We start from the raw sequence: 24,756 nt of genomic DNA, 5'->3' as shown, positions 1-24,756 counted from the left end.
TGCTGGGGGCCCCAGAGCTGGACGCAGTACTCCAGGTAGAGTCTTATGAGAGCAGAGTAGAGGGGGAGAATCACCTCACACTTCTTTTGATGCAGACCAGGATATGATTGGCTTTCTGGTCTGTAAGCACACATTGCTAACTCATATTCAGTTTTTCGTCCACCAGTAACCCCCAAGTCCTTCTCCTCAGGGCTGCTCTCAATCCACTCATTGCCCGGCCTAAGGATTGCCCCAAGCCAGGTGCAGGACCTTGCACTTAGCCTCATTAAAATTCATGAGGTTCACACAGGCCCACCTCTCAAGCCTGTCAAGGTCCCTCTGGATGGCATCCCTTCCCTCCAGCATGTCAACTGCACCACTCAGCTTGATGTCATCTGCAAGTAGTACTATACAGAAGAGAACTATTTAGAAGAGAATTCAAGAGAATTGAAAATATTCTTGTCCTTTTGAGTTTATTTCATGTGACAGATGCCCTAGATGACGTTCAGCAGGTTAATCTTCACTTTTCTAGATGGACTCTTGTGTAAAGTAGAACATGTAGTTTGGTTACATAGACTTTGTGTTCTTCTGAGAATTACAGCCTTAATATAGATTTAATAGGATCATTATCTTATGCAATTTAGATAACTGATTTGTTAGAACAGTAACATTTTGCAGTTGACCAGCTTCAACTAGAGAGCATATGCTTTTTATCACTAATTAAATGAAATTCTATTGGAGTGTCAGACCAATTTAGGATATAACTTGTTTATGCTTTTTAAGAAAACAGTTTAAATACAGTAGGTATAGAATTAAAACTGAACGATTCTATTAATTTTATAATGATTTATTAGTATAATGTAACTAATATTTCTGTTGTTCATTTTGTGTGGTTACAGATCATCCAATTCATCTCTCCATTTTAAACATTATTTTATGGAAGGATAGTAAGCAGGAAAAAAAGCAGCTCTTGCATGATCAACTTCTGGAATTTCATTCCATTTTTATTTTTTAATGTTTTCTACTGGAAAAAATACTATATAATAGTATTTATTAGTAAAAATGTTCCCTTCTCTTATGTGAGGATCACAGACTGAATCTTTCTTCTGTTTTCTGCTCCTAAGGTTCCCTCTTAAAGAAGCTCAAATTTTGAATCGACTGTAAGAAAACTGACTTTCTCTTCTTAATTATTAGGACCACAACGGGATGCACAAGCAGCACGAGAGTTCATCTTGAAGATGTTTGTAGACCTGAATCCAGACAGTGACAAAATTATCTACTCCCACTTCACATGTGCTACAGACACAGAGAATATACGCTTCGTCTTTGCTGCTGTCAAGGATACAATCCTACAGTTAAACCTGAAGGAGTACAACCTGGTTTAACTGTGCCAAGGAGGCCCTGCAAAATCACCTTTATGTGACCGAAGATACAGAAGAGGGACTGTATTATCTGTGAAAACAATTTGCATAATACTAATTTATTGCTGAAGTTATATTCGCTCTGTGAATATCCACAGAGTTTGTAGTTAATATTATGTTTTTATTTAAACAATATGGAGAAAAAACAAAAGATGCTGAACTACATGCACAGCAAATTTCCTTATCTTTTAGGCAAAGCCTCATGACTCAATGTGTTTTAAATTCTCAGTCATACTCTCACAAAGGATAAGGTGTTTTTTTTTTTGATATTGAAACAAAGTCAATCCGGTTTCCTCGTTCCCTGACCATTTCTCTCTCCTTCCTTCCCTTCCCGCTTTATGTTTTTAAAGGTATAATGGCCTTTTTTCCCAGTTGCATTTCTTGGTAAAATATTTTCTATTGAGTGATTTGGTCAGGAAAAATGCCATCATCAATATTTAAAATATCAGTCATTCCAATTTTACAAAATGTACTTTTTCTGAAGGATCAAAAGTATTGATAGTATGATTTTTAAATTCTTGACATGGGTGTTTTCATTCTGTCTTCACTTCTGAGGCTAGAATATTGGGATTGCAAAATAGAAATACAGATGTGTATGGATGTAAAATTTAACCATGCTTTCACAGTTTAGAAAGATTCACAGAAGACAGTAATGAAATACCTAACACAAACCTAGGATGTACATGGAATGTCATAGAATCTCTTTTTAATTGCCATGTGCCGTTTTTTTCTCTTTTCTTTATTCACAAATGTCAAACAGAAATGTCATGAACACTACATTTTTCCCAGTAGCTACAGACTGAAACAGTGTGGGTTGTCTTCTTTTTTTTTTTTCAGTTGTGTGGGTTTTTTTCTTAAGTTAGAGCTTTTTAAAATGTGTTTTTCCACATTAGATTTTTATATATATATATAATTAATCTTGCCAAATCTGTCTTTTTATAAAACCGATATTTTGAAATATAAGATACTGAATGAAATACCAAAGTGATGGATTGGGAACTGACCTGATTGAGTCAACTGCCATATGATAAACATAGTTTCAGTTCCTACAATCCCCTTTTAGAAAGTGTTCCATTTTCTATTGCCAAAAACAACAGTGTGGATGAATATGATAATAGATACATGTGTATAAAAGACAGTTTAACTCATGTCAGAGATGACATGAGATTGCATACAACATGTTCTGTAATAATATCAAGGCATCTTTAGTTTTACAACATGAAATGTTTGTTCACTGGTTGCTTGTTCACTGAATCACAGACATTTGATAGGCTTAATATAAACGCCTTGATATTCTTTAGAAAGAGCTATGAATATAAATGAAACATTGAGAAAATCACTCTAGAAATTTAAACGTGCTGTTTTTTAACAAAAAAAAATGCAGTTCATTGATGAGTCTTTATTCTACAGCTTAAGCTGAAAGAGGGTGTTTTTTGACCAGGTGCATTACTGCTGGCAAGCTACAGAGAACTCAGATATGTAATTGGATTGTCTGCAATGCCAAGTAGCACTAGAGTGCACTTAACACAGAAATTGCTGCCTCTCAGCAGTGTAGGGGAAGTGGAAAAAAGAATGGCTTATTAGTTGAGTAACAAAGTTAACAATAAAGACTAATGAATTGTTTTTCATCCTTAACCCTCCCAGCTCCAAAACAACAATTATAAGAACAGCTGATACTTTTTTCTCCCTTATAAAACATCTTATAATTAAAATCTGGTTGTACATACATATATATATATGGCAGCATCCATATTATCTTTGTAATTATTAATTTTTGGCAAATTGAATGTGCTATGTTGATATGTATCTATGTAATTGTACTGTATGTCATAGCTAATTTACATTTTAAATAATGCTATTTTATTTACTTTTTAAGAGAAAAGAATGTAAATTTTGTCCGTTTATTTCTGACTAGGGACTTGTTTTTATTTAAATATATATATATAGTACAAAGCGGTACTAGCATCGTACTGTATAAAATTATTTGTACATTCCCAAGTAGAAATAAATTGTATACATGCAAAGGACATTCACATTCAAAACAATGCTTAAATCTTATGAGGGCTTTATACAAATGTAGAAACCAGTTTTGTTAGAAGAACATATGCCATTATATCTCGGATTGGAAAATAAGCTCTTCAATATGAATTTGTATTTGGCAGATTAAACTTTAATTTTGCCTTTCTAATGGCCTTTATTAGAAAAGTTAATTTAGAGACTTTTCAAACCAGTGAACATAAGTACTAATGGGCATATGTTATTTCCCTAAAAATAATCATGAAAAAATGCAGAACATCAGATCAATTAAACATTATTTCAGAAATTGCAGAAACGTTGAATCTAGCAACAAAAAACTCATTAGCGTTAACAATTTTAAGGAGTTAAAAATTTTATTTAATAAAGCTAAAGCAGGTAGTTGTATGTTATAAAAAGTGACACCGACATTCTAAATAGGTGATCAGAGTAGTTAATGTTGTTATATATGGCATTATAAAATTGGTCCTGATCTTGCTTAAAAACATAAAGCTTCTGTGTCTACTGTTAACTATGGAGTGCATGATAATATCCCTTCTTTTAACCTGGGAATATATTGGCCACCTTGGATTTAGTGATATAAATAGAACTGTAGGAAAAAAAAAAAAAAAAAAAAAAAGCAAGTGATGTCTTATGAATGTTTGGTGGTTTTTTGTTTGTTTTGTTATGTGGTACTGGGGAAGGGGAATGGGGTTTTATGTTTTGTATAAAAAAATAAACAATAGTTTTCTCATGCATTATACTTATACTGTAATTGCAAAATTCAAGAGGTTGTGCCACTGGGCTACTTCTGGTATATTTTAAGTGAGCAAACCTGTGGCAATTAGATCATTTGAGCATATTCTGAAAAAAATATATATTCAGCATGCTAATGCAAGCTTTATATGAATCACCTGTAGTGTGACAGTTTTTGCAAAAACATTTCCTTTTTAAATGACATAGCTGTTCCCACTTGCAATATATTCCATTGTTGTTTTAATTGGTGGTTTCCAGTATGGGTTATAGCGCTTGAGCCCAGAAGTTTGTGCCTCTAACATGAAACTGAAGGCAAACACAAGACACAAACCCTTTTGTTTTATGTGATTTGTGATTTCATTGCATGTCTTAAATGGGGTAGGAGGGAAGGAAAACATCTTGGGAACCTGAGTATTTTAGGTGTTCGCTAGCACAAGAAAGCTGTAATATGTGTTTTACAAAACCTTAAACTTGCTTTTCCCTAAGTAACTGGCACTGTAATGACATATATAGGGTGATGCAACTATAAGGACAGTTTACTTCTTATCATTTAGACTCTCTTGATTGTCAAAGTATATGAAATGTCATTTTTAATTATACTGCCACATGATTATGAAACACTTTTTTTAAGTTTGAAAGTTGAGAAGATACTTTATGCTGGCTATCAGTCAGAACTGACTGCATGATTTGCAAAAACTTTCAGTGGGAGGAAATGGGCTGCATATGAAGACATTGCTAGACTCCCAGCCTTTGGTTATAAAATGCAAAAGATTTTCAGATTTCTCAAACTAATGTCCCTTCCCTAGTTATGCATTCTTCACAAAACAATGAAATAGCAAGAGAAAACATGAAACTAACATGAAAAAATTAAATTTATCCAAATTATTTTATGTGCTACTGTTCCTGGAGTGCTGTTCATGGTTGCTGTTCATTCAATCACAAGCACTGTCTACTGTTTGGGGAACCAAAATAGAGTGCAGTGTTTAGTTTTGTTTTCTGTTTTTGAAAAAAAAAATGTATAAAACTGTTCTTTAAAATCTTGCACTTTAAAAATACAGTATTTTTTGCCATAAATTTGTACTATTAGTATCTTATTTCTTTGGCATATTTCTGAAATATATTTGGCCTTAATATTCTCCCAAAATGTTTCTTATTATGATAAATATTAGACAGATGTATTATTCCAATGACTACTTTTTTTTTTTTTTTTTTTTTTTTTAAATTATACATGCTCCCTCCTCATTGTCCAAATATTAAAGTTTCCTGATGTCCTGGTTTCAGCTAGGACAGAGGTAACTTTCCTCCTAGTAGCTGGTAGGGTGCTTTGTTTTAGAATTAGGATGAGAATAATGTTGAAAACACACTGATGTTTTAATTGTTGCAGAGGAGTGCTTACACTAAGCCAAGGACTTTTCAGCTTCTCACTCTGTCCTGCCATTGAGCAGGCTGGGTGTGCATCAGGAGCTGGGAGGGGAGAGACCCAGGGCAGCTGACCCAAACTGGCCAAAGGGGTATTCCATACCATATGATGTCATGCTGAACAATTAATATGGGGTGGTTGGCCAGGGTGGGGAGACTGGCTGCTCAGGGATAGGCTGGGCATCTGTCAGTGGGTGGTGGGCAATTGCATTGTGCATCATTTGCTTTGTACATATTATTAGTAGTATTATTATCATTATTATTATTGTTTTCCTTTCATTTCTGTCCTAATAAACTGTCTTTATCTCAACCCATAAGCTTTCACTTTTTTTTTTCGATTCTCTCCCCCATCCCACTTTGTGGGGGGAAGGGTGAGTGAATGGCTCTGTGGTGCTTAGCTGCCGGTTGGGTTAAACCGCAACAGCCCTTTTCATGCCCAACGCAGGGCACGAATGGTTGAATTAATGACAGATCTGAGCAGAGCCTGTTAAACCAAAAATGTTATAAGCGTTAGACTAGTTTAATAGTTGCTAATCACAATGTTGATTTTTTTTATCTCAGGTCTGCTGTGCCTGTTTTGCAAACTGAGTTATATAGCACATTACTTACTGTATGTGTTCCCTGTCGTGCTGTTTATCCTTTCCAGGGGCTGATTTAAGGTTATTATTTTGTGGTGCTGTGTAACACTGGCACACAATGATAAAATTGCTGGTCATGAGACTAGTCTGGTATTTGTATTCAACATTGTCGTCAACTCCATACTTCGGGAACCATATCTCAGAAACTATTAATAATTACACCTTTTACCCTTTTTCTTCAGGGAGCCAATCTATGGAGGGGACAGGGGGAGATGTCTTTTCCCACTTGTTCACTCTCCCTTTCTCCTTCACCCCCTTCTCCTCCTCCAGATGAGTTACGATAGCTTCTCAAAACTTCAAATATCCTTGGGATGTTCACACCAGCATGTTCTTCATCCTGAATGTGCTACAGGTTTTGTTTAAAGTTAAACAACTACTTAAAAATGTCATCCAGAGATCTGTCCTGTGGCAGGACAGTAATGAGTGGTAGGGAGTGCGGATATGGGCAGGCATCTGGAGCAGTGGGCACCTCCAGTGCTTTGGAAATTCACACCTGAACAACTTCAAAATCCTAGAAACCTGTCAGAATGGTTGAAAAAGGTGTGCCATCACCCTGGCAATTCCACTGCAACATGCTGGGGCTTGGCCTATGCCTACAGAGCTTCAATCGACACCACTATAACCCCAGTGAAAGACCCTGCAACCACTCCAAGCCCTGCAACGGGCCCTGCAGACATTCCAACCCCTGCGATAGGACCTGTGGACACTGCAACCCCTGTTACAGGCCCTGCAGCCACTCCAACCTGTGTGACAGGCCCCAAGACTGAGCCAGGGAAACAGACTGTACCAGTGTCAGTTGCCCCTGTATCCGAGATGAAAGAAGAGAAGATGAGAATATCAGGTCATTCAGAGAGCAGAGGAACTCCTGCTCAAACTAGGGATAAAGAAGAAGATGAGGCAGGCTACTCCAAAGTGGCTGGGCCATCAGACAAACAGGAAGATGAAGAGTAAGATATCATAAGAGCATCAATAACTACCTGAGGCCTATACCAGCATGAGATACAAGATATGTGAAAAGGTTTTGGTCGTTGTCCAGGTGAGCACCTTGTCACCTGGCTGCTCCAGTGCTGGGACACCAGAGCCAATAGTCTGGAATAAGAGGGCAGGGAAACCAGGCGGCTGGCATTCCTCGCTAGGGAAGCGGGCATGACAAAGCAATTTGAAAAGGAGCATAAGTCTTCATCCTCTGGAGGCATCTCCTGTCAGGTGTTAAGGAAAGATATCCCCTCAAGGAAGAACTTGTATGTCAGCCAGGCACGTGGACCACCATGGAGAGGGATTTCCAGTACCTGAGGGAATTAGCCGTACGGGAGGTGATTTATACGGACCTAGACAACAAATAATGCAGCTAAATAAAAACATCATACAATGGGTGAGCAATTGGCTAACGGGCAGGGCCCAAAGGGTTATGGTAAATGGGGCTGCGTCAGGCTGGCGGGCGGTCACTAGTGGGGTCCCTCAAGGCTCCATTTTAGGGCCGGTACTTTTCAATATTTTTATAAACGATCTGGATGTAGGAATAGAAGGTATTTTGAGCAAGTTTGCTGATGACACCAAACTTGGAGGAGTCGTGGACTCGAATGAGGGTGGAAAGGCCTTGCAGAGGGATCTGGATAGGTTGGAGAGCTGGGCGATCACCAACCGTATGAAGTTCAATAAGAGCAAGTGCCGGGTCCTGCACCTGGGACGGGGAAACCCTGGCTGCACGTACAGACTGGGCGATGAGACGCTGGAGAGCAGCCTAGAAGAGAGGGTAGACAGCAAGTTGAATATGAGCCAGCAGTGTGCCCTGGCAGCCAGGAGGGCCAACCGTGTCCTGGGGTGCATCAAGCACGGCATCGCTAGTAGGTCAAGGGAGGTGATTGTCCCGCTCTACTCTGCGCTGGTGCGGCCTCACCTCGAGTACTGTGTGCAGTTCTGGGCACCACAGTATAAAAAGGACATGAAACTGTTGGAGAGTGTCCAGAGGAGGGCTACGAAGATGGTGATAGGCCTGGAGGGGAAGACGTACGAAGAACGGCTGAGGTCACTGGGCCTGTTCAGCCTGGAGAAGAGGAGGCTGAGAGGAGACCTCATCACAGTCTACAACTTCCTCGTAAGGGGATGTCGAGAGACAGGAGACCTTTTCTCCATTAACACCAGTGACAGGACCCGCGGGAACGGGGTTAAGCTGAGGCAGGGGAAATTTAGGCTTGACATCAGGAGGGGGTTCTTCACAGAGAGGGTGGTTGCACACTGGAACAGGCTCCCCAGGGAAGTTGTCACTGCACCGAGCCTGTCTGAATTTAAGAAGAGATTGGACTATGCACTTAGTCACATGGTCTGAACTTTTGGGTAGACCTGTGCGGTGTCAAGAGTTGGACTTGATGATCCTTAAGGGTCCCTTCCAACTCAGGATATTCTATGATTCTATGAAATAGCTATCCAAAGATCCAGATGAAGTCAAGTGTACATGACCCATGTGGCGGAAGTTTGTACGGAGTGCATCATCATCACGTGCCAGCTGATTGGCAGTAATGACCTGGACAGACCATGAGGAACCCACAGTGGATGAATTGGCTAAACAACTCCGGCAGTACGAAGAAAGACTCTCTCTTCCCTACAGGCCTGCATCTCGGCTGTAGAAAAACCTTATCAAGAGGTCCACCAACTAAAAGAGAACACTTCAGAGAAACTTTCTGAAGAGGTCCACCAACTTAGAGAGAATTTATCTTCCTCCCCACCTGTACAAACCAGTGTCTCAGCTATCAGGGGTAAGCGTCCTTTCATGCAAGAAAGGAGATATAGTGGGTACACACCCCATGCCACCCTGTGGTTTTACCTACGTGACCATGGAAGGGACATGAGAAAATGGGATGGAAAATCTACCTCAACCCTAGAGGCACTGGTATGTCAGTTGCAAGGAAAAACAATCGCAAAAAGGGGGTTCTCTGAGAAACTTGCTGCTCCGGTTTCCAGCGGGCAGTCCTCCAGACAAAGTAATGAAGATTATGACCAGGATTAGAGGGGCCCTGCTTCCAGCCAGGGGTAGGAAAGGGACAATCGAGTTTATTGGACTGTGTGGATTCAATGACCTGGCACGTCAGACGCACAGAAGTATAAGGCTTTAGGGGAAGAACCCATCTGTATTTATGGGGTGACAGGGGGATCCCAGCAGTTAACTGTATTGGAGGCTGAAGTGAGTCTCCTTGGGAATGAGTGGCAAAGGCACCCTATTGGGACTGGCCCAGACTATCCAGACTGGCCCAGACTACCTTAGGATAGGATATTTCAAGGACTCAAAAGGGTACTGGTGGGCTTTTGGCATAGCTGCCTTGGAGACGGAGGACATTAAACATTTGTCTACCTGGCCTGGTCTCTCGGAGGACCCTTCTGTTGTGGGGTTCCTGAGGGTCAAAGAACAGCAGGTGCCAATTTCTATCACAACGGTGCACTGGCGGCCATATCACAGAATCACAGAATTGTAGGGGTTGGAAGGGACCTCAAGAGATCATCAGGTCCAACCAGGTTGCCCAGCTAGGCATCCAGATGGGGCGCACCAACCAAGACTCCCTGATTCCCATCCATAAGCTAATTAATCAACTGGAGAGCCAAGGAGTGATCAGCAAGACTCACTCACCCTTTAGTAGTCCCACATGGCCAGTGAGAAAGTCTCATGGAGAGTGGAGACTAACAGTGGACTACTGTGGCATGAATGAATTCACACCATCGCTGATTGGTACAAGATTTACAGAATGTGCTCTACAACGCAGCCAGACAGAATGGCCCCACTTGGAGCCTCTGGCAAAAACAGACCGGGGAGACTAAAAGTTTACCCTTGGTATTTTGGAGCTGGGGATACAGAGGATCTGAGAATCTGAATATCTGAGAGATACTGGCACCATATGAAGGGACTCAATCTGATTTGGAAGTGGTTGGAACTGAAGCACAGCTCCTCCTGGCACCCCAACTGCCAGTACTAGGATGGATGTTCAAAGGAAGGACCCCCTTTACGCATCATGCAACTGATGCTACATGGAACAAGTGGGTTGCACTGATTACTCAGCGGGCTCGAATAGGAAACCCCAGTCAGCCAGGAATCCTGGAAGTGATTATGGACTGACCAGAAAGCAAATATTTTGGGATATCACTGGAGGAGGATGTGGCTTGTGCTTAAGAAGCCCCACTGCATAACAAGACGATGGCTGAAATATAAATATGGAGAGGCCTCCCTCAAAACTGCAATGGCAAGCGCCACGTACTTACAATGGTGGAAACAACCACCGGATGGCTGGAAACATATCCTGTGCCCCATGCCACCGCCCGAAACACTGTCCTGGGCCTTGAAAAGCAAGTGCTATGGCGACATGGCACCCCAGAAAGAATTGAGTCAGACAATGGGACACATTTCCAAAACAACCTCATAGACACTTGGGCCAAAGAACATGGTATTGAGTGGGTGTATCACATCCCTTGTCATGCACCAGCCTCCGGGAAAGTTGAGTGATATAATGGATTGTTAAAGACTACACTGAAGGCAATGGGTGCTGGGACATTCAAAAATTGGGATACACATTTGGCAAAGGCCACCTGATTAGTCAACTCTAGGGGATTTGCCAACTGAGCCAGACCTGCCCAATCAAACCAGTTATGTACTGTAGAAGGGGAAAAAGTCCCTGTATTGCACATAAAAAACATGCTGGGGAAGACAGTTTGGGCTATTCCTGCCTCAGGAAAAGGCAAACCCATCTGTGGGACTGCTTTTGCTCAGGGACCTAGGTTCTCTTGGTGGGTAATGCAAAGGAATGGGTAGGTCCGATGTGTACCTCGAGGGGAATTAATACTGGGTGAGAATAGCCCATGAGTTGAATTGTATTATGTTAATTATTATCTAATACTGTATGTCATCAGCATTGTGATTGCTATATGTCAATCTCTAATTAATGGTATCACAGTAACAGCTACTCAGATCGTGACGAATGAATTTGGACAGAATTGGACAAGCATAACAGTGTGATGGAATGAGAACAGGCTTCAGCATGCAATGATCAAACATCACACACCATCTCTTCTGCCCTGAAAGACTGGGATGGCAGATGGAGTCTGAAGTCATTCACAGACTAAAAAAACTCGGTGGACATTCTATATACATATATGAAAAATGGTGATTAATTGGAATGTATTGGAAAGTGTGGGACAAGAGCATGACATCAATGGTATGGAATAAGGGGTGGATGTTGTCCTGGTTTCAGCTAGGATAGAGTTAATTTTCCTCCTAGTAGCTGTTAGGGTGCTGTGTTTGGGATTTAGGATGAGAATAATGTTGATATCACACTGATGTTTTAATTGTTGCAGAGGAGTGCTTACACTAAGCCAAGGACTTTTCAGCTTCTCGCTCTGTCCTGCCAGCGGGCAGGCTGGGGTTGCAGCAGGAGCTGGGAGGGACAGACCCAGGACAGCTGACCCAAACTGGCCAAAGGGGTATTCCATACCATCTGATGTCATGCTGAACAATTAATATGAGGCTGGCTGGGGTGGGGGAACCGGCTGCTCGGGGATAGGCTGGGTATCGGTTAGCGGGTGGTGAGCAATTGCATTGTGTATCTCTTGCTTTGTACACATTATTAGTATTAGTACTATTATCATTATTATTATTATTTTCTTTTCTGTCTTAATAAACTGTCTTTATCTCAACCCACGAGCTTTCATTTTTTTTCTGATTCTCTCCCCCTTCCCAGAGAGGGAGAGGGGAGGGTGAACGAACAGCTGTGTGGTGCTTGGCTGCTGGCTGGGTTAAACCACAACGGTTGCTGAAAATCAGACTGAAAGCTTTGCCTGCATCAGCAACACAAAATTCCTTTTGTGGTGGTAAAACTTTTAATATTTAAGATTTGTGAGATCTAGTTAAGAAGTTTATTCTAACAAAAAGAACATTTTTTTCAATGAAAAGCTAACAGTCTGATTGTTTTCAACCCCCACTTCTGAGTTAAGATAATACTGGGCATGCTACTCCTACAGGCTACACCAAGAGCCACCTCTCCATATTGTCAATTCTGATAGTTAAGAAGCTACTTAAGGAATCCGTATCTACCAGGTATGTATACTTGGCCTAACACATAAATTATTTTCTGGATTTATCCCATCCAAGAATACACACCTGACTTTGTTAACATCAGAATGATTTTCCTCACCTCTTTCATTTATTTGAAACAGTATCTAAGTGGGATCTTGTAGTGGGTTTACGTGGCAAGGTTTTGGTAGCAGGGGGCCATAGGGGTGGCTTCTGTGAGAAGAATCCAGAAGCTGCCCCATGTTAGATAAGGGCCCCGCCACTGGCCAGAGCCGGGGCAATAAGCGATATTCTTTGCACCTCTGTGAGAGCATATTTAAGACAGGGAAAAAAATCTTCTGGGGAACAGCAGCTGGGAGAGTGAGAGGAGGGAGAAACAGCCTTGCAGGCACAAGTTAAGAAGTCAGTGAAGAAGGAGGGGGAGAAGTGCTCCAGGTGCCAGAGCAGAAGTCCCTTGCGGCCTGCAGTGAGGACCATGGTGAAGCAGGCTGTCCCCCTGCAGCCCATGGAGTACCACAGTGGAGCAGGGTTCCACGCTGCAGCCCGTGGAGGAGGTGGACCTGCACTGACGGAGACTGCAGCCTGTGGAAGACCCCTGCCGGAGCAGATTCCAGGCTGGACCTGTAGGCCGTGGAGAGAAGACCACGCAGGAGCAGGTGACCTGGCAGGAGCTGTTGCCCGTGGGGGACCCAGATTGGAGCAGTGTGCTCCTGAGTGATGGACCCCATGGTACGGACCCATATCTGGAGCAGTTCTTGAAGAGCTGCTGCCTGTGGGAAGCCCATGCTGGATCATTTCGGGAAGGACTGCATCCTGTGGGAGGGACCCCACATGGAGGAGGGGAAGAGAGAGAATCACCGAGAAGGAACAGCGGAGACGAAGTGCTATAGATTGACCGCAACCCCCATTCCCCCATTCCCCTGCGCTGCTCGGGGGGGAGGAGGTAGAAGGTGGATGGTGGGAAGGTGTTTTCTTTGTTTCTTGCTTCTCTAGCTTGTTAATAATAGGCAATAAATCTTACTTTCTCCCTATGCTGAGTCTGTTTTGCCCATTACGATAATTGCTGTGATCTCCCCATCCTTATCTCAACCCTTGAGCCCCTTTGCATCGTATTTTCTCCCCTTTTCCCTTTGAGGAGGGGGAGTGAGAGAGCGGTTGAGGTGGAGCTCGGCTGTCTACCCGAGTAAAACCACCAGAGACCTCTGCAATCACTTGGCAGAGGACAGGGGCACAGAGGGGGAAATGCTGCTTGAGTGTTTTCTCACTATGATCATAGCTAATAAAGCTTCTGTCTGACCTGTTTTAATTTGTACTTGTGTTATTACACACTTGGAGTCCTGATATTCTCTGACACTTTCAAGACACTCTAAAACCACTACAATCTGCTTAAGTCTCTCTTTAAAACTCATGTCCCCTCTGATAAAAAAATAACAACGAAAAAAAAATCCTTCGGTGAGCACATGTATCATTAGGATTGACATCAGGGTCTTTCTGCTCTACTGTATCCACTGTTTTGTACCACATCTGAAATTTTTGCTATATTACAGAAATGGAACATCACTCTTTTGTCATATGCAATCTTCCCCCTCAAAAAACAGTTGGAACAAATTAACAAACATGCTCAATATCATTATAATCATGTTTGCATTAACTGCATAACAGTGCACCTTTATGTCTATAGAACTGCATACACAAAACCAAGACATTTTCCATTAGGAGGGACAGAGTGATGGTTTGATTTTATTTTAAAAATAATTTACTTGTTGGGTTGACAGACTTTTTCAAAATGTTGAAAAGGAATATGGAATGTGTAAATAAACAAAACTGATTATTTACATACAAAGGAAAAGATAATGGGAATGTCATTATTATTTAAATACATACTAAATCCCCACATAATTTTCAAATATCATTATTACAGCTGCTACTGTAACAGAAAAATTAGAAATTCATTTATTTGGTTTATCATAGTTTATAACTATTATTGCAGTGAATTATACTCAAGGCTTCTTTAAAGCAAAAGGGTTGGAAATTTACTTTTTTTTTTTTTCCATATGAAACCTGTTCCTTCGGTTGCCTAGGGAAATGTTGGAGTCACTGTCCTTGGAGGTGTTTAAGGGATCATAGAATCATAGAACAGCTAAGGATGGAAGGGACCTTAAAGATCATCTAGTTTCAACCCACCTACAATGGGCAGGGATGCCACCCACTAGAGCAGGTTGCCCAGGGCCTTGTTCAACCTGATCTTGAACACGAATGGGGCATCCACAACCTCTCTGGGCAACCTGTTTCAGTGCTTTACCACCCTCTAAGTGAAGAATTTCCTCCTAACCTCTATTATAAATCTCCCCTCTTTTCGTTTAAAACCATTCTCCCTTGTCCTGTCATTATCTGATTGAGCAAAGAGTCTCTCCTTCTTTTATATGCCCCCTTTAAGTACTGAAAGGCTGCAAGGAGGTCACCCGAGAGACTTCTGTCAGCTGAACAGACCCAGCTCTCTCAGACTTTCTTCATAGGAGAGGTGCTCTAGCCCTCCAATCAAATTTGTGGCCCTCCTCTGGAACCGTTCTAACAGATCAACATCCTTCTTGTGCTGGGAGCTCCAGACCTGGACACAGTACTCCAAGCAGGGCCTCACAAGGGCAGAGTAGAAGGGGACAATCACCTCCCTTGATCTGCTGGCCACTCCTCTTTTGATGCAGACTGGGATGCAGTTGGCCTTCTGGGCTGCAAGTGCACACTGCTGGCTCATGTCGAGCTTTTTGTGCACCAGAACCCCCAGATCCTTCTCTGCAGAGCTGCTCTCAATGAGTTCTTCTCCCAGTCTGTACTCATGTCTGGGATTGCCCCAACCCAGGTACAGCACCTTACACTTGGACTTGTTGAACCTTATTAGGTTCCCGTGGGCCCACTTCTCCAGCTTGTCCAGGTCCCTTTGAATGGCATCCCTTCCTTCTATTGTATCAACTGCACCACTTAGCGTGGTGTCATCTGCAAATTTGCTGAGGGTGCACTCGATCCCATTGTCTACGTCATGGATAAAGATATTAAACAGTACTAGTCCCAAGAATGATCTCTGAGGTACACCACTCGTCACCAGACCCCACTTGGACATAGAGCCATTGACCACCACTCTCTGGGTGCGACCTTCAAGCCAACACCTTATCCACTGAATGGTCCACCCATCAAATCCATATCTCTCCAACTTGGAGATCAGGATGTCATGTGGGACAGTGTTAGAGGCCCTGCAGAAGCCCAGGTAGATGACATTGGTCGGTCTTCCTTTGTCAGCTGATGCAGCGACTCCATCATGGAAGGCCACCAGATTGGTCAGACACTATTTACCCTTGGTGAAGCCATGCTTGCTGTCTCGGTTCACCTCCTTGTCTTGCACGTGCCTTGACATTGCTTCCAGGAGGATCTTTTCAATGATCTTCCTAGGCACAGAGGTTGAGTCTCACCGGTCTGTAGTTCCCCAGGTCCTCCTTTCTACCCTTTTTAAAAATGAGAGTGATGTTTCCCTTTTCCCAGTCACTAGGGACTTCGCCTGACTGCCAGGACTTTTCTAATATGATGGAAAGAGTCTTTGCAACTATATCAGCCAGTTCCCTCAGGACCCTGGGATGCATGTCATCAGGCCCCATAGACTTGTATTTGTTTAGTTTAATCAGGTGGTCTCGAACCTGCTCTTCACTTACAGTGGGTAGGACTTTGCTCCTACAGCCTCCATCTATGGGTTCAGGGAAACAAAAGACTTGGGAATCCTGACTGGCAGTGAAGACTGAGGCAAAGGAGGAAAGGGTAGATGTGGTACTTAGGGACAGTTTAGTGGGCAATATTGGTGGTAGGGGGATATTTGGACTAGATGATCTTAGAGGTCTTTTCCAACCTTAGTGATTCCATGATTCTATGAAACCAGGGATTTAAAGAAATTCACCATTCACCAGGCAATACAGTAATATTATGGAGTGACAGCACTGTATGCTATTGTGTTGTTAATGTGTTAATGTGATTGAACTGTGTATTGCAATCATATTTTGCTAAGTGTAACTTACATTTGTATTGTGATTTCAGTATACTTTATATCACTCTGCTAAATCAGAAATTCCATGTAACAGCAACTATCTTCAAATAAGTAAATTTGATATTAAATATTACACCCTCCATGCATGGAATAGCTAAAAGAACCTAGTCAGAGTATTGTACTCTGACAATTAGAATTAGATGCTTATTTCCTACTTTAGAGACTTACTAATTCTAGTCCTCTAAGGCAACCATTAAAATATATGGATTGATTCCACAATAGATATGATACCATTTTCAAAATTGAAATAAAAGTTAGGACCTACAAATATAAGAAATTCAAAGTATAAGAAAAATTCTGTTTCAACTTCTACTTACATTTGCTGTTCATTTCAAAATGAACACAGTCTGAAAGTATATTGTCAGCCTAATTAGTCTCTTAAAATTTTCTTTCACTGCTTATGTACCCTAAATATTATCTGTCACTTATATGGAACGTCCTATGATTATTAGCTTTCTTACCACTGAAAATACAATATTGCATATTTGGGACACTGAGAACCCATGCAATACAAGAGAGTTTTTACTGTACTTTACACCACTGCAATTAAATATGCACATGCAAATAATAAAAGCGATGTATTGGGAAGGCAACTAGCTCTACAGGACAGCAGATTGCATGGGAAAACATGAACCCTGTATGTGGTGTTTATAAATCAGAATGCTTTGTGATAATAGAGTATCAGAGCAAATATGAGCAGACCTAATTCATGTACCAGTAGCTTTCTAGCTGCCTAAATTGCATCAGCAAAATTTTAAGTTTGTCTTGATTCACTCACATATATAGGGTTCTGCTAGATAAGGATCCTCAGACTACTGTGCAGATAAATCTCACCCCAGAGCTCTGTTGTGAGTAAGGCCAAGTTCCAATGACTTTAAATTGAACCTTCATGATGCTTTTCAATGTCTTCTGCACTTTCCTCAGTGAGAGACTTCCATTCATGCCAACCTGACAAATGGAGTCTGGAATAATATAATCATTTTCATAGCTAATATAGAAGTTCCAGTGGAGACCATGGAAGCTTTTGCCACAGTTCTAATAACCAAATAAGGTAACTTAAAATAATGGGCAACACCAAAAGGTCATCTTCTCCTTCCATCATTTTTCTCAACCCCCACATCCCCCCCCCGGCAACAGACAAAAAATTTCAACAGATCTATATACTACATTCCTCAGGGCAGCTGAATTTCTTGGAGCCAACCTTTAGGCAGCCCTCAGGGTCCAATGTTAAATTCCACATTGCTATTTTATCAGAATTTGGCCACAAGAGAGTAGATACATAGTATTCAAGACCAGGTTTAATCGCATATATAGTTGATCTATAACAAATAGGATTTAACTTAAAATGCTTTTAAAAAAAACACTTTACAAATTGAAATCTGTTTTCAGTTATATGTTTGCCTTCTTAGCAGCCATGTTCTTTCAAGATTAGTCCTTGTTTGTATAGAAGATGTAATTGTACAAGACACAAGAATACTTGCTTGATACTATTTACCTTTTCACCAGGACTGCAAAAGAAAAGGGAAAGAAAGGAAAGGGGAAGAAAATAAAATATAAAACAGAAGTTCTAGGGCATTATAATTTGTATGAATTGCATGGAGGGCTTCCCTTGGTTGCAGTTCCCAGTGTTCACTGCTGTCATTATACTCCATGAAAGTACTTTTGGCCAGTTTGCATCTGTGAGCTTATGTCAGAGGAGAGTAAGGGCTTGAACAGAACTAGCAAAAGAACAAGAAAAAACATCAGCAATTAACAGCAATTAACTCTCTCTAGTAATAAACTTACTGTAAGATTTTAAATGATCGTAGGTTTGTTGTTGGGAAACAAACACACTCATACTAGATATACTACCATCCTTAAAGTAGCCTTTATGTTCAAGTTATTAAGCATATGTTTCTGCCACATATGCATGCACACACACAAAACCACCATACAGATATGTATACAAAAAATATAATAAAAATAATTGCTTTGTTAGAAAAAAAAAAAAAAAAAAGAAAAAAAAGAGTTTTAGCCACTATATACTTACTACTTAGTTGAATCTGATAACTGATATTCCCGTCGTCTGTCATAACATTCCTGGATTCCAGGGTCATTCCATAAACTTCTTATTGCATCTACATAGGGGTTCCCAAAAGTTGACACCTTTTCTACATCAACTTCTCGAACTAACTGTGCATGAACCTAATTTGAAACAAAGAAAACAATAAAATTTACTTCATTTTCTATGTTTACAAAGAGTTCATGTGCAGTGAAAAAGATTAACAGGAATAATTTTTCAGACTGGCCATCTCACCAATGTGAGGATATGAATGAATGATGATAAGATGTGTTCAGACTAAGAAAAATAGTAATAGGGATGATATTACGCAAAAAGGAGAATTAATGAATGTGTATATGGGCCCTTATTTCAGAATAATCTTATCCTAATCCAATACTATTTAGCTGAAATGAGTAAAATGTTCACTTAAAAAAATATATTTAAGCTAATTTTAAAGAAAGCTTTCATTTTTCAGATATGATTTTAGTGCATATAAAATACCTGCTTTTTAATGATGTTAGCTTGGCAGAGTTAAACTGATGGAAGTACAGAGAATGGGGAGGAGGAGATTTGCCTTTCAAATAGATTCATTAAAAAAAAAAAGTTTTAATGTTACCACAAACATAACAGAAGTTACCATTAAAAAAGTCAGATTCTTAGAAATGATTACTAGTTACTTTTAAAAAATCTTCATAATTTACAGTACAAGTACAGTACTCTTCAAATAGGGAGTTGTTCTTATTAAAGAAATTTATTCTGCTAACAAACATACAACCCCTCATCCCCCCTTTTTAGATGGCCTAGGAGAATGATGCTACTACTCCTTACTTAACAAAACTTTATACCTGCAACTAGTTTACTCAAGCAGAAATCAAGAACTCCAATTTCAATGTGAAAAATGTGCATCCTAGAGATATGGAGAACATATGTTCTCTATTATTAGAACCCAGGTCTGCAACTTCTAAGAAAGTATATTTTCTTCTGGAACATCATATCCACCCATCCTGAATGTCTGGACAAATCATGAAGGGTCTCTACCATCTCACCGCAAATAACAAGAAATGTTATTTTACTAAGCACAAACTGAAGTTCTTGTGAAACAGGAAGATTTGTTTTATTTTTGGAGAAGATCGTATATTTGTTCTCAAACTCAATTATGTATTCTTTTGGCTTTGTATTCTTCCCAAAGAACGATGCCCCAAGTATTTGTTCAATACTTATGACAAAATGATATAGCAATATATTCAGATATTATTTTTTAAAATTATTATTCTTGAGCTCTGAAATTATGGCCAGCTAGGCCAGCAAATAGGTCTGTTTCCATATTCTCTCCATACATACACCAACCGTTTGGAATCTTACAACAGTGGTTACAGTCAATGCTGGAGCAAGCTTGGAAAAAAAGTTCAAATTTTTATATTCCTTTGATAATGTCTATGCAATTTTTCCAAGCTAGCTTTCTAGCCTAAAAGAAGGATTTATGAGGGAGACATGCACAGTCTATTTCAAAATAATTTCTTCTGATCTATTATGGTTTAACCCAGCTGGCAGCTAAGCACCACAGAGCCGTTCGCTCCCCCTCCCCCTCCCTCTCTGGGATAGGGGGAAAGAATTAGAAAGAAATGAAAACCTGTGGGTTGAGATCAAGACAGTTTATTAGGACAGGAAAGAAAGGATAATAATAAAAATAGTACTACTATTAATAATGTGTACAAAGAAGTGATGCACAATGAAATTGCTCACCACCCAGCCTATCCCCGAGCAGCTGCCCCACCCAACCCCGGCTAGCCACCCCTATATATTGTTCAGCATGACGTCAGATGGTATGGAATACCCCTTTGGCCAGTTTGGGTCAGCTGTCCTGGGTTTGTCCCCTCCCAGCTTCTGCTGTACCCCTAGCCTGCCTGCTGGCAGGACAGAGCGAGAAGCTGAAAAGTCCTTGGCTTAGTATAAGCACTGCTCTGCAGCAATTAAAATATTAGTGTGTTATCAACATTATTCTCATCCTAAATCCCAAACACAGCACCCTAACAGCTACTAGGAGGAAAATTAACTCTATCCTAGCCGAAACCAGGACATGATCTTAAATCCACAGAAGAAAGCCATATGACTGAGATGCAGTAGGCAAGGTTTTTTTTTCATATCAATGGTTTGTGTGGACTAGCCCATTTTAAGATGCCCATTTAAAGAATCTCTCTCACATGGAAAAATACATCTTAGCAAATATTTTCTCTTTTGTAACAGGATTTCCCAAACCTATATGAAAAGGACTGTGGTTGTAGTGTTTGGTCTGTCAGTAATTACTATCACTGTGCTTGATGATTCAGCTAGGTCTGGATGGTATAATTTACATAGGCTGCATAATTGACAGCAATAGCATGAGATCCAAACAGTCTGGGAGCTGAATGGAAGTCTGTACAAAAAACCATCATCACGACAAAGAATTTGTCTCTCTTGTCTTGAGAGAACTACAAATCCAAAGTGATTAATTTCTTGAGAATGTAGCTCTTGCTTATAGCAGTAACAATTATTTAAGACAGTCAACAAAAGTCATGAGTCATTTACAGGTTCAGACCATGATGACTTGTAATCTTCAGCTGTGGTTCATACAAATACCTTGCCTTATTGGGCTGTATAGCAAGATGTGCAGCTTTGGAGGAAATCTTCATCTATCCTTTGCCCTTTTCCTTTTCCAACCAAGAACAAATGCAAAAATAAAGGCTTTCCTGCAAACCTGCACATATTTGAAACAGGTGTAACATTCAAGGAGATTAATACTAGGCTATATTTCACTGTCTCGAACATGTAACAGGTTGAAGATGTGTTACGTAATGTGTCAGAAAGCAGAACTCTGATGATCAGTCCAAGGTAGGAAAGTAGATTTACATAACAGCCTGAGAGAACTATTTTGGAAGAGAACTGTAGAGAAGTAGTTGCTTCCTTTGAGCAACCATGAAGCACAGAATGGATAAGGTTAAATAGGGAAGAGGTTTCATGGTGTGCTATACTTAAGAACTGTATTTAAATTAATAAAATACATTGTGACTTGCTGGAAGGAGGCTTGGTACAATGCTAATCATCCTGCAGTTACTGAAAAAGGTGAATGGGGTATCAAAACTGCCTAAATACGAATATGTCATCCTTTCCTATTTTATATTCTAAGTTCTAAATAGGCAAAATAGTATATCCTCTTTGAAAAAGAATTCCACGGAAACATAACAGAACCTAAAAATTTGAGTTTGCAGAAAATATTTTTGTTGTTACTGTTTATTGTCAGTAAAATGCTTTGAATAATCAGTCCTAACCCATGACCCATGGGCACTACAATAAAACAATAATGATTTAAACAAAATACTTTGTGACTTCATTTGAAAATGACTCAGTAAAAAATGTATTGTTATACTCTACTTATAATACTTTTATATAACAAATCACTGGAATAATAGAAGAAAAGTCATGTCTACACCTGATTATTTTTTTAAATAGAGCTTAGTGAAAGCTTAGATAGTAGCTGAATATATCAGAAATTTATTTCTAAACTGAAATCAGTGCCCTGAATTTTCCTGATTTCTTATTTACTTTTAAGCTGCATCAGACATGAAAGACAACAAACACTATTACATTGCTGCCATTGCTATGGAGCTGCAACCAAAACATTCAAGCAAGCTGTTATCTAGGAATATATCGCTATCTATATAGATAATACAAAAAGCTTCTGAAAATTGCATTTTAAAGGTCATAATATCACTAATAATATACTCCTTGAAAAAAAACCTTTTCAGTTACAGAGCAAGAGAAGCACCATGAAACACAACTCATTCCTCTAGCAGGTTTCTCTTGCAGGTGTTAGACACACAATGTGAACCATGCCAAAGGAGGAGAGAGGGGACGTTAGGTGCACAATTCAAATACAGAATCATTATCTTGATATATGTACTTTTACAGTTATCCTATTATTCTCTCCTAAAGTTTTCAATCCTCTTTTTATAAGCAAAAGTTTTTATTAGGAACAAAATAAGTAGTTTTCTGATGTCACTCAGAAGAGTAAAAGTTATCTTAGTCACTAATAACTACTTCATCCAGTATGGGTAAGTATATAAAATACAACTTTTCCTCATTAAATGTGAGGTGCCCTTCTATGATATGGAATATATCATTTCTTTATTTAGGGAAAGGAAAGATATAAGAAGTTGCAATTACAGCAGCGCAATTTAGATACTATTTAGAACTAAATAGGTCTAGACCTAGATAGGTCTGGAGTTAAATCCAGAGGATCTGGATAGGCTGGACAGATGGGCTGAGGCCAACTGTACGAAGTTCAACAAGGCCAAGGTCCCGGGTTCTGCACCTGGGGCACAACAACCCCAAGCAGCGCTACAGGCTGGGAGATGAGTGGCTAGAAAGCTGCCTGGCAGAGAAGGACCTGGGAGTATTGGTTGATAGTCGGCTGAATTGAAGCCAGCAGTGTGCTCAGGTGGCCAAGAAGACCAACAGCATCCTGGCTTGTATCAGAAACAGTATGGCCAGCAGGGCTAGGGAAGTGATTGTCCCCCTGTACTCAGCTGTGGTGAGGCCGCACCTCAAGTACTGTGTTCAGTTTTGAGTCCCTCACTACAAGAAGAACATCGAGGTGCTCGAGCGAGTCCAGAGAAGGGCTACGAAGCTGGTGAGGGGTCTGGAGAACAAGTCTTATGAGGAGCGGCTAAGGGAGCTGGGCTTGTTCAGCCTGGAGAAGAGGAGGCTCAGGGGAGACCTTATCGCTCTCCAGAGGTACCTTAAAGGAGGCTGTAGCAATATGGGGGTTGGTCTATTCTCCCATGTGCCTGGTGACAGGACGAGAGGGAATGGGCTAAAGTTGCACCAGGGGAGGTTTAGGTTGGATATTAGGAAGAACTTCTTTACTGAAAGGGTTGTTAGTCACTGGAATAGGCTGCCCAGGGAAGTGGTTGAGTCACCATCCCTGGAGGTCCTTAAAAGACGTTTAGATGTAGAGCTTAGTGATATGGTTTAGTGGAGGACTTGTTAGTGTTAGGTCAGAGGTTGGACTTGGTGATCTTGAAGGTCTCTTCCAACCTAGATGATTCTGTGATTCTGTGAGACTCCAAAGCTAACATACACAGACTAGTTTTGCTAATGCAAAACACACTACAGGGCAAAAAAAGGGTGTGACTGTTTTGTCACTTACTCTCCAACTTTCATGTTTCCCATATATAAACTTCAGGTTGCCTGACTATCACTTAAGATGTTGCCTAACAAATAAAGCTACATAAATTTATCAGCATGTTTATTAATGCATTTTTATAGAATATCTGATTATAAAGGCCTGAATTATCACTTTTATCTCTATTCATACCTTTCCTCCTCCCCCAAAAAAACATATCCATAAGAATATTTCCATTAAATGAAACAACTTCTTCAACAGACGCTGTTGGCAATCAATCTCTAGAAAAAATGAGGTTTTCAAAACAAAACAGAGAAAAACAGAAATGAAGTATCCGTATGCAATTTATTCTCTACTAAAAGGAGAAACAGTAAAATGAATCAGTCTTTCTGTGACTTTGTGTCTTTCTTTCAAGATCCGGTTGGATGTGGTCCTGGGCAACCTGATCTAGTGGGTAGCATCCCTGCCAGTGGCAGGAGGGTTGGAAATAGATGAACTTTAAGGTCCCTTCCAACCCAAGCCGTTCTATGATTCTACAATTTTATGATTATGAAAAAACTTTGGTAAACTGATGAAAAGGCCCAAAAGGTATTTTTCAAACTTAAGACAAAACTATTTTCTAGTGACTAATAGATCCATTAGGATAAAATGTCAACAGTACAGGTATATACATAACTCATAATGAACTTGGCTATAGTCCTGTCAAAGAAAAATATCAACTTAAAATGGTAAAAACCGTTATATAAATATTTCTATGTTACTGACACAGAACAAAACCTGATCTGCCTATATCACTAGCCACAGAAATATTAAATGACATAACATACCACATTACTCAAATACCCACACATAAATACGTATACATATTTTGCTACAGATCCCTGAATACATAAATACACTTTGTCTAAACAATCACTTCAGTTTAGGTAAATGTATTTGTCCATATTTGAAGAAAATTTTCCTTTGTTTTTCAGGACAGCTTTTTGTTTGCTGCTCAAAGACATTTTTTCATTTTGCTATAGTGTACTATTTAACTGTGCTATTTAGTTTTAAGAGAAGTGTTTAAGAACACTATGCCTCCAGGATGTGAAAGAGGGTAATCCTTTTCTTTTCTTTTCTTTTCTTTTCTTTTCTTTTCTTTTCTTTTCTTTTCTTTTCTTTTCTTTTCTTTTCTTTTCTTTTCTTTTCTTTTCTT

At 40.1% G+C, this 24,756-nt stretch overlaps 1 protein-coding gene across 1 annotated transcript in view; it reads right to left on the bottom strand.

Moving 5' to 3' along the window:
- LOC118159882 (guanine nucleotide-binding protein subunit alpha-11-like) overlaps positions 1-24,756 on the bottom strand; it is a gene marked incomplete at its 5' end in the record, with an annotated part of 84,951 nt that overhangs the window by 29,061 nt on the left and 31,134 nt on the right. Inside the window, one exon of the mRNA XM_035314419.1 lies at positions 18,389-18,543. Within this exon, the coding sequence (XP_035170310.1) occupies positions 18,389-18,543 (155 nt within the window). The remainder of the gene's footprint in view (positions 1-18,388; positions 18,544-24,756) is intronic.

This window comes from Oxyura jamaicensis, unplaced genomic scaffold (genome assembly GCF_011077185.1).
Source record: "Oxyura jamaicensis isolate SHBP4307 breed ruddy duck unplaced genomic scaffold, BPBGC_Ojam_1.0 oxyUn_random_OJ72543, whole genome shotgun sequence".
Lineage (NCBI taxonomy): Eukaryota > Metazoa > Chordata > Aves > Anseriformes > Anatidae > Oxyura > Oxyura jamaicensis.
This window is presented reverse-complemented; position numbering and strand designations above follow the sequence as displayed.